At 41.4% G+C, this 15,672-nt stretch overlaps 1 protein-coding gene across 1 annotated transcript; it reads right to left on the minus strand.

Annotated features, from left to right (window-relative positions):
• Nucleotides 1–1,996: 1,996 nt before the first annotated feature.
• LOC123375797 (E-selectin-like) lies at nucleotides 1,997–14,478 on the minus strand. Its single transcript, XM_045027069.1, has 16 exons — nucleotides 14,358–14,478; nucleotides 13,487–13,566; nucleotides 12,298–12,684; nucleotides 11,705–11,812; nucleotides 11,381–11,566; nucleotides 10,798–10,983; nucleotides 10,262–10,447; nucleotides 9,317–9,502; nucleotides 8,372–8,557; nucleotides 7,427–7,612; nucleotides 7,133–7,318; nucleotides 6,508–6,693; nucleotides 5,419–5,538; nucleotides 4,026–4,047; nucleotides 3,846–3,918; nucleotides 1,997–3,461 (listed from the first exon to the last, which is right to left on the minus strand). Exons 2-15 carry the CDS (start codon nucleotides 13,521–13,523, stop codon nucleotides 3,861–3,863), a joined length of 2,220 nt encoding a protein of 739 aa, XP_044883004.1. The 5' UTR covers nucleotides 13,524–13,566; nucleotides 14,358–14,478; the 3' UTR covers nucleotides 1,997–3,461; nucleotides 3,846–3,860.
• Between the last annotated feature and the right edge of the window lie 1,194 nt (nucleotides 14,479–15,672).

Here is a 15,672-nt window from a genome sequence, read left to right on the forward strand (position 1 = left end):
GATCGTTACCTGTTAGGTTCACTCCCTCTGGGCACCTGGCATTGGTCACTGTCAGTAGACAGGCTACTGGGCTGGATGGACCTTTGGTCTGACCCAGTATGGTCATTCTTATGTTCTTAATACATATGCACCAGCAGCAGATACAATTTTCTACACTCTGGGTCCTAGTGGTGTCCGCCCTCCCCCCTCCCCCCTCCCCCCCCCCCGGCCAGTCTGGCACCTGAGGCGGCCGCCTCAGTTCGCCTCATGGTAAGGCCAGCCCTGACTAACACCCCTTCCCCAGGTGTGACCTGGTGGGCTAATTGGCCTAGCACATCCATTAACCCTTTGTTTGCCGGTGTAGGGCACACACCCCATCACATTTTGAATTAACTGTAGACTGTTACCATGTCTCTCTTGAGCACCTCTTAGCCAAGCTCTGCATAGCTAGCCCTTTTAAACCTTCCTCGTAAAACGATCCTTCCCGCCTCCCAATCAGTTGTGTTCTGTTCTCTGAACACTCATCAGTATCCTTCTGGTAATGTGGTGCCCGGAAATCAATGCAGCATACCAGGTGCAGTCCCAGGACAGCCATAGGAGGAGACGCAGTCACACTAGAACCATGGAGGGAAATCCATTCTGTTAGAGCACAGCCTTGAGGAGTCAACATGACGTTAAATACACAGTATAAACTAAGTCATGTTTAACATCATGTCAGTTATCTGTAATTATCCCTAGGGTCAACTATGACTAGCTGACACAATGTTAAACATGACAGTACATGTCTATACTTAGGGCTAAATCATGTTCCACTCTGTATTCAATACAACAAATCCTGAAGGTCATGTTTTAGCATATGATTTCCCAGTGTAGATGGGCTTCAGTAAGAAGACTGGCCATGTCATATAAACACAGAGAGGAACTCTTACCTCCCTGCTAGACAACATGATGCCGTTGTGTATGCAGCCTGAAACTGCATTCAGCATTATTGCATTCATTTGTTTCATTTGTTGCCACCATTTCAGATCCATTTCTATGTGCGAGAGGTATGAAAAATAACTCACCACAGAAATGGATGCTTGCTGGTCCTCATTAAAAAGTAAGTGATGAACTGTCGAGTTTGTGATGGCAGGACTGTCAGCCTGCATGAGACTGTGTGCAAATGAGCCAGAACATCTGTGGATTTTGTGGGAGGTCAGGGAATGCTGTGCATGTGTGCGTGCGTGCATGTGTGTGTGTGTTTGAGAGAGAGAAGGAGAGAGAGATGTTGACAGTGACTCCGCATGCAACTCTACATTGGCAATAAATGAGCAGCTTTACCCCAGTGATGTGGCTAGACTCCATAACTTGGCACTGTATTTCCTTATTGCTTAGCACAAGTAGACCTCCTCTAGTGTGATTGCATAGACTGCCAGGACAGCACTCATACTCACCAGACTTTCCATCCCCATATTTTCCTTGTAGATGGTTAAAAATCCAGCAGAGCAGGATGCTAGACACACATGTGATGTGCAGGTCTATTCTGGATTCTGGTAGCTGATATATACCCATATCGCCTGATTACTTCTCCTTCTGTTCTCATCTCCCACCTGCCCCATGTTCAACAGAATGTTTCTCTTTCTTCCAGTGCTCATTGCTGCCGCAGGCACCTGTCTTATGTACCATGTACCCCAGCCGTTCTCTTTGCAATTCAGCACCTTGGATACTTTTCTGGGCTGTTTATACCGTGGTGTTTTGGCAGCCCTGCAGTGGTTGGCATTGAGCGCCATCTTCTGGCTACTCTCTGACCTCAGACATTTTATTTATATAAAGAATGAAAACAAAGAATGTAAGCCAGCCAACTTCCCACAGCCCCAAGCCCTTTTATCTGTGTCACTCTTTTTTTAAATGGAGCTTTTTACTGAAGCAACATCCACATATCTTATACAAAGACTAATAATACACATTTCCAAAATGTAAACAGTAATCTCAAACCATTTTATTAATCAACCTCACATAGAGCACGGCACATATCAGATTGAAAGCAGTCACTTCTGTGTAATCATAAATACATTAAATACATAACTTATTCAAAACCATACTGATAATATAAAACCTAAGCAGATTATATTCATTATATATAAACATCTTCTTATGCTGCCAGTTTATAGTTAAATAATATACAGACATGAAAACCATAAAAGGGTACCTCTGATTGAGCTGTGACAATTTATATCAGGTGAAGCTCTGCCCCCAAATATTCAGTCGCACATAACTGCTTCTTACAAAAACATCAGCCACTAAAATATGACCTCAGGTCTTTTCATTGGACTATTGTGTACGCAATGTTATCAAACGCAATATTCATGAAGGTGTCACAAAGAACAACTTGTAAGTTATGAAGGGCCTTTTCCTGAATCATTGAAATTAACGGGAGTTTTGCCATCAGTGTTAATGAGAGTAGGATTAGACCCCAAAGGTCTAAACATGACATTTTACTTCTATCTAGTGTTATGTTATGTTCAGACACACATGAATGCACATACAGACCTTTAATCATGTCTGTCCCTAAATGACAGATAAATTTGAAGGAATAAGTACACAGAAGGTCTGTAGTCACTACCTTTTGCATTATACAACAGGCTATTTTATCTGAACAGAGTAGATGTCACATACTTTTTGCAGAACATCTCTGATTCTGAACTCTAGGGCAGATATCCTACAGCAGTTCTACAATTTACAAACAGTATAGAATTACATGCAGAAGAAAGTGCACAAGAAACTAAATATATATTTATATAGATTACAATACTTAATCCCATGGGGATGAAATTGTTTCAGGTCTACTTGCAGCATTCACGAACCAGGGTGCCTGGCATAATTACTAACTCTGATAGTGCTCCCATTAGCAAAGGTTTAAAGTTACAATATAAAAACTCACTGGGAACTGCAGCAAAACACCCTGACCATAGTGTTACAAGCAGATTGATTAACTGTGACATATTGTTACAGTACATTTACTTCAACAATTACCAGTGAACCAAATCAATGGTTTGTAAGGAAATTCCACAGATATTTCCCATTCTAACTATTTTGCTTTAAAAATTGTGACCCATGTGTTTCCATGGGAGAGATCTCCAGCCATGTATATTGCAAAGTGTTCACTCCACCCTGGTACCTACAGACTGACCCTAGAGGAGTCCAACCTCTCCCATAGACAGCAGCTTATTTTTTCCCCATCCAGAGAATGAATAGAGATCTCCCAATCACTGTAGCTGTACGTTGGTGGGACCCATGTAGTCTCTTGGTAAACAGCTAAGGTTTTACCCACAGCTTGCTTCTCTTCAGTGGCAGAACCAGATGACTGAGCTCAGTATTTAGTAGCAAGACCCAAGGCTAATCATCTTGTCAGCAAGATGTATCAACACCTGGCCGCTTGCTGAGGACTGCATAGCTCCATTTCCTGAGCAGCTCTGAGGCATCAGTGAAGATAGCTTCAATTCCTGCAGAGATAACAGATTTCCTTTTAAAACAGGCACAGGCACAGACACAGGTTTGTATTCCCTTATTCCAAAGCTCTTTTGCATCTGGCCCATAGCCACAATGTAAAGGAGTTTCTACTATGTCCTAAGGCTGGGCACAGAACCTAACACAATTATCCTTTAGTCGTAGGAATGGCCATCGCTCAATCGATTAATCTGTCAATCTCTGGGTACTTTTATGGCCTCATCACCACGACACGTATGCTAGGTGTACCACGGTAAGTAAGGGGTTAATCTTATTGCTGGAAATACACAGCAGTTAAAGGTCATTCTAAAGAGCAATGCGTTCTGTGTTTGTTTGTGTTTTAAAAAGGAAACTAAATGATGAATGTAAACGTATCTTACCAGAGTCACTTGGCGTTAGATTAGATGAGCAGTGCTTTGGAAGGTACACTCTGAATTGAGACTCTGGCAGCTGCTGTAAGATATAGAGAAGAATTTATATACAACTGTTCTGTACATCAGTGTGATGTTAGCAAAGAATGATTGCAATGCTTCTCATGTGGTTTTTTAAATACAACGTACCTGGCAGGAGTAAATTTCTTTGCTGCAAGAGAAAAAAATAATATCATTAGCATTCTGGAGATGGCAGGGATTAGTCCTGCTTTGGGGGTTGGACTAGATGACTTCCTGAGGTCCTTTCCAGCCCTGATATTCTATGACCATCTCCATCTTGCAAGCTATTTATTTCATTGTTTTGTTGGAGAATTACCCCACTGATTTAACAACAGAAATCTGTTATAGGCCGAGACGAGCTATTCTTCTCCTCTTTTCCATAACCCTTCCAACCTCTACTGGCCTTAGACCTGGAAGCTGTTCCCCAAACTGTTATAAACCTATGAGCAGAGCAACTTGTTACATCTGGGTCTCTAGGACCAACCCCTCTGCTCCCTGTGAGAAATCAGAACTTACTAGTAGAACTAAACAGGTATCTCAATGAACGCTCCACATATATTTGCCTAACACAGTGTATTCTCTTAGGGTGCCTTTGTATCTCTCTTCTGTTCATGTTCCATTCATATTCTAACAAACACGTTGATTGTCAGGAAAATTAACAGAAATAATGCATCTTAAGTGACTATTAGGGAATATTCCTGGGAAGCAATTCTCATCTTGTAAATGTAAGTTGTTTAATTGGAAACCTGATTTTATGTCTCATATAATCAGGGAAATGAAAGATAGCATGTGACTGATTTGTCCAATTAAAACTAATCAGAATTGCTCATGTTTTGACTATCAAATGCTTGTAACAAACTGTGAGCAAACTACAGAGCAGAAAAGTATTCAGCGAATAATTTTTAAAGTGCAGATCAATCAAAAATGGCATAAACTGCTTATGCACTACTTGTGAGAAGAAAGAGAGGCTCCATTTGACAAATAAATTATTTGCTCTGAATTATTCAGCTCTGCAGTCATAATTGGTTCTATACATATCTGTTTCTATAACAGTCATTATTCATATCTCTAGAAACAAGGCAGTCCAATAAAAGACATTATTTCACCCACCTTGTCTCTCTAATATATTGGAACCAACACAGCTACAACAACACTGCAAATGCCCTATCTGGCATACTGAGCAATAGCGGTTGGAGGCACCAGTGTTATTTCTGGTTGATGTCCTCCTGGCTGATCCCTGGTCAGTTCTCCTGGCAATAACTGCTAATGATTAAAGCTGGTCGAAAAATGTATTTTATTTTCTGCAACAATGTTCAAAGAACATGAAAATTCTTCATTTTTTGTTGAATTTGGGGAGATTTTTGTCAAAAACCTAAAAATGGAATATTTCGAGGGAAATTTGAAAAATTTCAACAAAGATGGGAATTTTCTCACTGAAGTTTCCACTTTTTTTTTCTGAAAAATTTCCAACCAGTTCTACAGAGGGTGCAAATAAAGAGATGAACCTTGGACAGTATCTCACCTTTCCTTCGAAGGCGCTTTACAAGCCAAATGAGGAATGATGCTGTCGACAGGAGTGAGGCTCCGGTGGCTGCTATTCCAACTGAGACGTAACTGAGCAGTTCTTCAGGCACTTGGGGAGCTAAGAAGGCAAAGAAGATCCTATGAGATCAGGAGGAATGCACGGTCTCTGAAGTGCTTTCTGCTTGTTCTGTTTCCATTCAGTCCTATTGCAAGCAGCAGAACAGCTGCTTATTTCCTTGGTTTCTCACACTGAGTGGTGGCACCTGCTGTATGTAGGACTGGGCAGGGAAAGCCTCTGCATATGCCAAACAATGGCTGAAAGCTTTATTCTGAAAATAGTCCCGTCTAACTGGTGGCAGGTTAGCGAGGATGCAATTCTGCAGAGTTCCTCGTTACTTTGAATGGATCTTTAGGGTCAGATTTTGATATCTTTACTCCCACTGAGTAATGTCTGACTCCTTGAGCAGTCCCACTGAAATCAACGAATTTACTCAAGGAGTAACGTACAACACAATGTGAGGAAAGGTATCTTAGGGACGATAGGTGGTATTTTTGAAAGTGTTCAGTGTGGCCCATTGTTGCTTCTATTCCAACCAGTGATACAACTCCCGTTGACTTGGATAAGAGCAGAGTTAAGCCAAGGTAGAACATTTTTTAAAATCCTGCTCATAATTTGCAACCACTTATAGAAGTGAGCTATTTGGTTCTAGTCTGAAAATATTTAAGTTAAGAGGTATTTAGAGCTGGCAAAAATAATTCAGTCTAAGTGCTTTTTTTTTTAATTGGGTTTTTGCCTCCATTAAAATTTTCACAGAAATTGTTTGCTTTCCTTGAAAATTTTCAATTTTTTGATGGAAAGCCAAAAACTCAGAGACAGGAAAAATTTCAGCTGAAAACCAAAAATATCAGTTTCTGAGTTTGGGGGATTTTTAACAAAAGTCAAACATTTTCAGTGGAAAAAATATGTATCTGACCAGCGCTAGAAATGACAAAAGTCATTGCATCCCATCCTTCCCTAGATTCTCATCCAATAACAAGGCCAGGCCTCTTCAGCACCTAGTCACAAGTAAAAACACACATAAAATACCTTCGCATGTCGGCTGACTTGCAGTCCAGTTCCCTGCAGCGCCACACTGAAGTATGTTAGAGCCTTTTAGCAACCATCCCCCTGTACAGTTAAACTCGCAAACTGTGCTGTATGCAAAATCCCCAAGAGGGTGTGAACAATTCATGGAGCCCTTCTCAGGGAGTATCAGGGTTTCACACTGTGCAACTGAAATACAAAAACACATACAAATGGTTAACGAAGACTCTAAGAAATGTCCAAAACTGGGTCACACTATTGGGGCTAGTAAATGTGCACCATATTACACCATCTGCATTTCGTTTCTGGGATAAATGACCTTGCAGTGAGTTTTTGCTAAAATATATTAGACTTCAGCAAAGTAAAGAGCTGGTAGTACTACTGTATCAAGCTAACTTGCTTTTTCAAATGTTCAGCACTTTAAGACTTCAATGGGAATCACTTTAGATCAGATCCTCAGCTCATGCAAACTGGTGTAGTTCTGTTGATTTCAATGATGCTACACCAATTTGCACCAGCTCACGAACTGGCCTTACTCTTCGATACACAGGGTTTGAAGTGTCATGTTTGTAACAGATACCTAGGCTCCTCAGCCTCACTTGATTATTTTGAAAGGACAAAGACCTACCTTCACACTTTGGGAAGGGCTCTGACCATTCTCCCTGAGCTGTGCACTGAATGGTGGGTGATCCACTTAATCTGTAGCCCTCCTCACAATGGAACTCACAGGCCGAGTTGTACGTGAATTCTGGATAACGGGTGGTACATTCCACAAAGCCGTTTTCAGGCCTGTTCACTGCTTCACACATCACAGCTGAGAAACACAGAGAGCACATCAGCGGTTAGTTGGAGGTCACAGGAGCACTCTACACGAGCAGTGAGAGCCCTGTGTTCTGGGAAGGGCAGTGATAAAGAAAGGTACCTTTGCATTCCGGCTGCTGTCCGTTCCACTCTCCAGAAGCGCCGCACTGCAGCCTGTCTGATCCCTTCAACACAAACCCTTCTTCACAGGCAAACTCACAGGTTGAATTCCACAGAAAGTTCCCAGAGGCAGGAGAACACGTCACGGAGCCATGAGCTGGAGCCTTTAAGCCATCACACTGCACAACTGTAAATCACATGGAATAGCAGGGAGCTTAGTATGGAGCAAACTAAGGGAAAAACGTTTCTTCTGCATGGTAACGGAATATACATTGGCGGGAGCTGGGTGTTAGAGAGTGAAGCTATCTCCCTGCAGGCTAAGAAAATGACAAGGAGCAGTGGGATCTTAGTGTCTCAGGGGACTGGACACAGGATTTTGGGATATCTCTGTATTTCATAACATGTAACCAAAATACAAATATATTCTTGTAAGATGTATAAAGTGTCTCTAAAAAAGGTTCTAAACTATGCCCCATTTCTGGTACTGACAGATGTGCATCAGACCCCACTCCAAATCAATCTGCATTTCAGATCTGAAACAAATGATCTTTCAGTGATCTTTCTCTCAAGCACCTTAGAGTTCAGCCTTTCTGAAAAAAGGTGCTATGTGAAAATCAAGAGCTTATATTATCCCTGTATCTAGCTGATTGGCTTTGCAAAGCTTCTCCAATCAAAGCACTTGATAGGAATTGCTTAATCTTAAACACACAACATTCGCAGTATGCAATTATGCATCTTGGAAGTCTGCTGCTCACAAGCATCACTTCCCCTATCTGTGCCTCATTTTCCACATCTGTAAAATGGGGACAATGATACTGACTTCCTTTGGAAAGCACTTTGAGACACACAGAGAGCACATCAGCGGTTAGTTTGGACACCTCAGGATCACTCTACATGAGCAGTGAGAGCCCTGTGTTCTGGGAAGGGCAGTGATAAAGAAAGGTACCTTCGCATTCCGGCTGCTGTCCGTTCCACTCTCCAGAAGCGCCGCACTGCAGCCTGTCTGATCCCTTCAACACAAACCCTTCTTCACAGGCAAACTCACAGGTTGAATTCCACAGAAAGTTCCCAGAGGCAGGAGAACACGTCACGGAGCCATGAGCAGGAGCCTTTAAGCCATCACACTGCACAACTGCAAATCACATGGAATAGCAGGGAGCTTAGTTTGGAGCAAACTAAGGGAAAAACGTTTCTTCTGCATGGTAACAGAATATACATTGGTGGGAGCTGGGTGTTAGAGAGTGAAGCTATCTCCCTGCAGGCTAAGAAAATGACTAGGAGCAGTGGGATGTGAGTGTCTCAGGGGACTGGACACGGGATTTTGGGATATCTCTGTATTTCATAACATGTAACCAAAATACAAATATATTCTTGTAAGATGTATAAAATATCTCTAAAAAAGGTTCTAAACTATGCCCCATTTCTGGTACCGACAGATGTGCATCAGACCCCACTCCAAATCAATCTGCATTTCAGATCTGAAACAAATGATCTTTCAGTGATCTTTCTCTCAAGCACCTTAGAGTTCAGCCTTTCTGAAAAATGGTGCTACGTGAAAATCAAGAGCTTATATTATCCCTGTATCTAGCTGATTGGCTTTGCAAAGCTTCTGCAATCAAAGCACTTGACAGGAATTGCTTAATCTTAAACATACAACATTCGCGGTATGCAATTATGCATCTTGGAAGTCTGCTGCTCACAAGCATCACTTCCCCTGTCTGTGCCTCATTTTCCACATCTGTAAAATGGGGACAATGATACTGACTTCCTTTGGAAAGCACTTTGAGACACACAGAGAGCACATCAGCGGTTAGTTTGGACACCTCAGGATCACTCTACACGAGCAGTGAGAGCCCTGTGTTCTGGGAAGGGCAGTGATAAAGAAAGGTACCTTCGCATTCCGGCTGCTGTCCGTTCCACTCTCCAGAAGCGCCGCACTGCAGCCTGTCTGATCCCTTCAACACAAACCCTTCTTCACAGGCAAACTCACAGGTTGAATTCCACAGAAAGTTCCCAGAGGCAGGAGAACACGTCACGGAGCCATGAGCAGGAGCCTTTAAGCCATCACACTGCACAACTGCAAATCACATGGAATAGCAGGGAGCTTAGTTTGGAGCAAACTAAGGGAAAAACGTTTCTTCTGCATGGTAACAGAATATACATTGGTGGGAGCTGGGTGTTAGAGAGTGAAGCTATCTCCCTGCAGGCTAAGAAAATGACTAGGAGCAGTGGGATGTGAGTGTCTCAGGGGACTGGACACGGGATTTTGGGATATCTCTGTATTTCATAACATGTAACCAAAATACAAATATATTCTTGTAAGATGTATAAAATATCTCTAAAAAAGGTTCTAAACTATGCCCCATTTCTGGTACCGACAGATGTGCATCAGACCCCACTCCAAATCAATCTGCATTTCAGATCTGAAACAAATGATCTTTCAGTGATCTTTCTCTCAAGCACCTTAGAGTTCAGCCTTTCTGAAAAATGGTGCTACGTGAAAATCAAGAGCTTATATTATCCCTGTATCTAGATGATTGGCTTTGCAAAGCTTCTGCAATCAAAGCACTTGACAGGAATTGCTTAATCTTAAACATACAACATTCGCGGTATGCAATTATGCATCTTGGAAGTCTGCTGCTCACAAGCATCACTTCCCCTGTCTGTGCCTCATTTTCCACATCCGTAAAATGGGGACAATGATACTGACTTCCTTTGGAAAGTACTTTGAGATACACAGAGAACACATCAGCAGTTAGTTTGGACACCTCAGGAGCACTCTACACGAGCAGTGAGAGCCCTGTGTTCTGGGAAAGGCAGTGATAAAGAAAGGTACCTTTGCATTCTGGCTGCTGTCCGTTCCACTCTCCAGAAGCGCCGCACTGCAGCCTGTCTGATCCCTTCAACACAAACCCTTCTTCACAGGCAAACTCACAGGTTGAATTCCACAGAAAGTTCCCAGAGGCCGGAGAGCACGTCACGGAGCCATGAGCTGGAGCCTTTAAGCCATCACACTGCACAACTGCAAATCACATGGAATAGCAGGGAGCTTAGTATGGAGCAAACTAAGGGAAAAACTTTTCTTCTGCGTGGTAACAGAATATACATTGGCGGGAGCTTGGCATTAGAGAGTGAAACTATCTCCCTGCAGGCTAAGAAAGTGACTAGGAGCAGTGGGACCTGGGTGTCTCAGGGGACTGGATGAGGGATTTCGGGATGTCTCAGTATTTCATAACATATATCCAAAATACAAATATATTCTTGTAAGATGTATAAAGTGTCTCTAAAAAAGGTTCTAAACTATGCCCCATTTCTGGTACTGACAGATGTGCATCAGACCTCACTTGATAGGAATTGCTTAATCTTAGGTACCTTCGCATTCCGGCTGCTGTCCGTTCCACGCTCCAGAAGCGCCGCACTGCAGCCTGTCTGATCCCTTCAACACAAACCCTTCTTCACAGGCAAACTCACAGGTTGAATTCCACAGAAAGTTCCCAGAGGCAGGAGAACACGTCACGGAGCCATGAGCTGGAGCCTTTAAGCCATCACACTGCACAACTGTAAATCACATGGAATAGCAGGGAGCTTAGTTTGGAGCAAACTAAGAGAAAAACGTTTCTTCTGCGTGGTAACAGAATATACATTGGCGGGAGCTGGGTGTTAGAGAGCAAAGCTATCTCCCTGCAGGCTAAGTGACAGGGGCAGAGACAGTGTAGAGCTATCTAGGGCAGGGTGAAGGCAATGCCCCTCCCTGAACTGTACTTCTTCTGGGACAAAGAGAGGCCTGTAGGCTCCAGATCTGTCAACCTGAAACCCAATTCCCTTTAAGAATTTAATTTTAAAATAGTGGGCCAAAGCCTCCATTGCTGTAAAGGGGCAAAGCTGTATTGAAGTCAACAGCACCATAAGTATTTATGCCAGTTGAGATCTGGCCTACAGCTCCTTGAGAATTTACCTCTACATGCTGGAGTGGGTGCAGACCAGCTTCCGGAAGAGGTACACCAAACTGGTTCAAACCCAGTTGATTCATAGCCTTCTGCACACTGAACCTCACAGGATGAGTTGTAGCTGTAGTTCTGCAGTGGATGGCTGCACTCCAGCGTCCCTTGATCGGGTTCTTTTAGTTGGTCGCAAGTCACAACTACAAGGGGACACAAGCAGGCCTACAGTCAGTACCATTTTCTCAACAGCAAATGAAATAATCAAACTAGCCAGACCTACTGAAAACTAGCTGACATGCACATGTCCCTGTTTGGAAGGCATTAAGATATAATCTTACCATGCTGGCATTCAGGCCCATAGAATCCAGCATCACAGAGGCAGGTATGATTGTTAATGGTCTCCAGGCATTCACCATGGCCACTGCAGGAAGACTGGTTACAGGAAGCTAGAAGGAAATTCAGCATGGTTATAAAACAATCTATCCTCTTTACTATTTAATCTGTTTAGAGCCATTGCAGTGCTCTACTTATCCAGGAGAAAACACACTCTGGATAATAAATACTTTGCAAAGGAAACAGAGGGTGAAGGTTATGCCATTTGAAATTACATTGGTTTTGCATCACAGCATTTCAGAAACCAAGACAATTGAACCTAGCCACTCACAAAAGTATTGCTGTGGCTGGAAAATGACTCAATTAATATCAAAAGTTAAATCACAAAAAGAACAATAGACTTTTACATGATTTATTAAAGGCTCTAAGTTCTGCATTATTCATTTTAAGCAAGCGAGTAGCCCTCAGTGGACCACTCACATGCTTAAAGTTAAGCCTGTAGTAACAATGTTTAATGTGTATATACATATAGGTTAGCTAATAAACATCCATGTTCTTATTCTCAAATAGGCTCTTTGGGATTGATTGCATTCTGTACCTGCGTAGCACAAGGCAACCTTCTGTTTGCTGCATCTTTCATCATTCCATTTGCCTGCATCCTTATCTCTTTTGATGTAGATTTCAACACAGTCCTCATCATTCTTTTTGTTGTTTGGTTCACCCTTAGCCCAGTTTTTAGCCTCTTCAGTCAGCTGTTTTCTTGTTCCAACCCAGGTCCACTCATTATCAATCTTTCTGATTCCAATCCAGTAATAACTTGGATTGAAGGGTAGAAATGCATTCAGATGGACAATTTCCTCCTTATTCTGAATGGCAACCATATTTGTATAGTGTTTCCTACACCATTCCTCCGCAAGCTTATAGGTCATGTTTTTTTCTGAATAGTGGTATGTCCAGCAATTGCCCTCCTCAAGCACCATAAGTCCTAGAAAGAGAAGATACAGAGAAGTTGGTATTCTTTTATCTGTGCTTCCTGTTCTTTTATCAAAGGCCATTTTATCTCTTTATATTATTCTGCTTTATGAAGAACATTTCCAGGAAGAATTAGAATCTATCTCTTTGAGAGAACTGATCAGAAAAAGAGCTTCAGCAGCTAGAACTGCAGTATATAGCACAGAGATATTTAAAAATACAGAAAAATCCCAGAATGTTACGGAGAGAGAGAGAGAGGAGTGAAAACAGCATGGAAATTTAGCCCAAACACACAAGATGTCAGTGTCAAAATGCTCTTCCAAGAGCTAACAGAAAAAACACTTTTGAATTAGGGATCCCACCTGCATGCTACGTGTTGGATATAACTTCTACAGCAACCTAGACCTGATTGCTTTTTTCTAAAGAAGACTATATCTAGATCTCAGTGGATATTGCATATGTGCAGGTATTTGAGCCTGTGTAGGTAGTGGTTGCATTTGCTTTATACAAAGTTACAATAGTCTCCCAATCAGACATGTCAATATCAAATGTAGGGTCTCCAGCTTGTCGAGGATGTGTGCAGTCATTGCCCACACTGGGTGGGTATGCTGCACAGTCCCACATAGGGGCCACTTTTGGCTTTGGCAGTTGAGAGAGGAAGCATGCCATGGCATCTAATGCTTTCTGGGCAAATGTACCCTAAAACTTAACCCAGCTACTGCACCCCCATTTACTTTAGAAGGAAGCTGCGAGAAAAAAGCAGTGCTGTTACTTCCAGTCTAACTTGTTTTCCACTCAGATACGCACTCACTTACCGTAAGTGAGAACAGAGAGGAACCACAGGCCAATCATGTTTCTGGGGAACTTCTCTTCACTTTGCTCTTTGAAGAAATGGCTGCAAAAAACAAACATGCAGGATTACAGCGCATGGTTTAAGCGCTGACATTAACTTATTGCAATACAATAATATCATACAACGTTATTGTCTATAGCATCCTTCCTATATGCTATTTCACAAATCACTTTATGGGGTTAAACAGCAAGTCTCTTCACTGGTCTAGTGTATTATCTAAAGCAGATCTTAATGGTGAGGCAGACTGGAAATTAAAGTAACTTGCACAGGACATTTGTGTAGCGTTACTTCAGATCTGACTGAATCTGACAGCTCTGAGCTAAGATCACTGACAATGAGCTCAGCTCAGATATGAATACCTTTGGAAGGATTTGATTTTTATCAGTCAAAGTCGATAAACCTTGATTTCAAGTAAGAAAAGTGCTGCTTGAGAACTTCTTAGAGTTTGATTTAAAGATCTTTATTTTATATATTGTGACACAAGATATTGACAGTTTGTGTTTTAACTGTTATAAAGCTTTAACTTTTTGAATCTCAGTGTCTACTGTCATGAAATAATTATTGTCCGACCCACACAGACACACACACACACTTTATGACACCCCATAATTTCCCACAGCTGTGAAAATTTAAATTGATAAAAATTGAAAAAAAATGCTTAAAAGACATAATTTTGCACAAGTGTGAAAATTTAAATCAATACAAAAATCTTAAAAATGCTTAAAAATAAACTAAACTTTTTATTCATCAAAATTATACAAAAATAAAAATTGAATTCTGCCAAGCATGGATATGAAATATAACAAAATTACTTGAAAGCCTATTATACTTACAGATTGTGGCTGTGATGTCTGGTGCTATGTAGCAGCCTAGTAAAGATGTGTCTTCAGCGACTGTTTTCCTTTGCTAAGTCACTGTGGTGGTTCTTATGCTAAGACGCAGTGGAGAGCTGCCAGTCACAGTGTGCTCTTTGCCTTCAGCTCACAGCCTTTTTATTCTATCAGCTCTTACTTCCTAGAAATTCCAGTGACGTAGCTAAGAGGATATCTCCTAGTAAGAAAGTGAAAAATTCCCCAGGAAAAAGTATATCCATGATGCCAAAACTCACAAATACACACCCATATGCCTTCCTCTCCCAGACCCAAACCAACACCATAGATTTTAATTCAGATTAATGCATAATTCCAGGATTTCAAGAGAAAATAAAAATTCACACTCAATTAATCTTAGAATGTGGGTGAACTGATTCCTTACAGCTTTTCTGTTTTCATGGTTGTGCTTGTTTTGTTTGACTATAGTGAGCTTTACGTTGTTCCCCCCACCTTCCATACAGTAGTAAAGTTGTGCTGTGTCTTCCAGAAATGTAAGAAAGAAACATATCATTTACTGACTCCCCTAGATGCTCAGATACCATGGTGACGGGCATGGAATGAGAACCAAAATAGATGGAAGTGGTACTTCACTAAAAAACCATCCTCCATCTCTATTACATTTCTAGATGCTTTTAACGTGAATGGTGGAGATATTCAAAGCCAGCTAGTGGATTTAGATGCAAAACTCCTGTTAATTTCAATGGGAATTATGTGTCTAAATTTCCTAAGAAACTTGGAAAATCTTAGCCAATGATTATATTTCTGAAATATACAGAAATTTACTCAGCATTTCACTCACATCATCCTCACACTCTCCTGGGAGTCATGCATTGTAAATATATTAAAGAGATGTTCCTTATGAGGATATCTTAACAACTCTAAAGTTAAAGCTTAGTTGAATTTTGCAATTAAAATAGGAGGATCACAAATTCTTTGTTATGGATGAATAGTGCAGTGTGTCCTCCTCAAACATACCCCGGTTACTCTTTGAGTACAGAATGAATTTTCCAAGGATTGACAAGTTAATCCATTAATTACTTTGTGAGCAATACTTCTTGTAAAATGTGCCCTTGAAACAGCAATGGGAGTTGGGCACCTAACTCGTTAAGAACCTTATAAAATCCCAGCCTTGGGTGTGATGGTGGTAAATGCATTGGAGATAGATAGATAGATAGATAGATAGATAGATAGATAGATAGATAGCCTTGCGCTACAGCAGAATCAGTGAAATGTTTAAGAAATAGCCATGATTCAATAACTGGCCACAATGCTCAAT

This window comes from Mauremys mutica, chromosome 8 (assembly GCF_020497125.1).
Source record: "Mauremys mutica isolate MM-2020 ecotype Southern chromosome 8, ASM2049712v1, whole genome shotgun sequence".
Taxonomy (NCBI): domain Eukaryota; kingdom Metazoa; phylum Chordata; order Testudines; family Geoemydidae; genus Mauremys; species Mauremys mutica.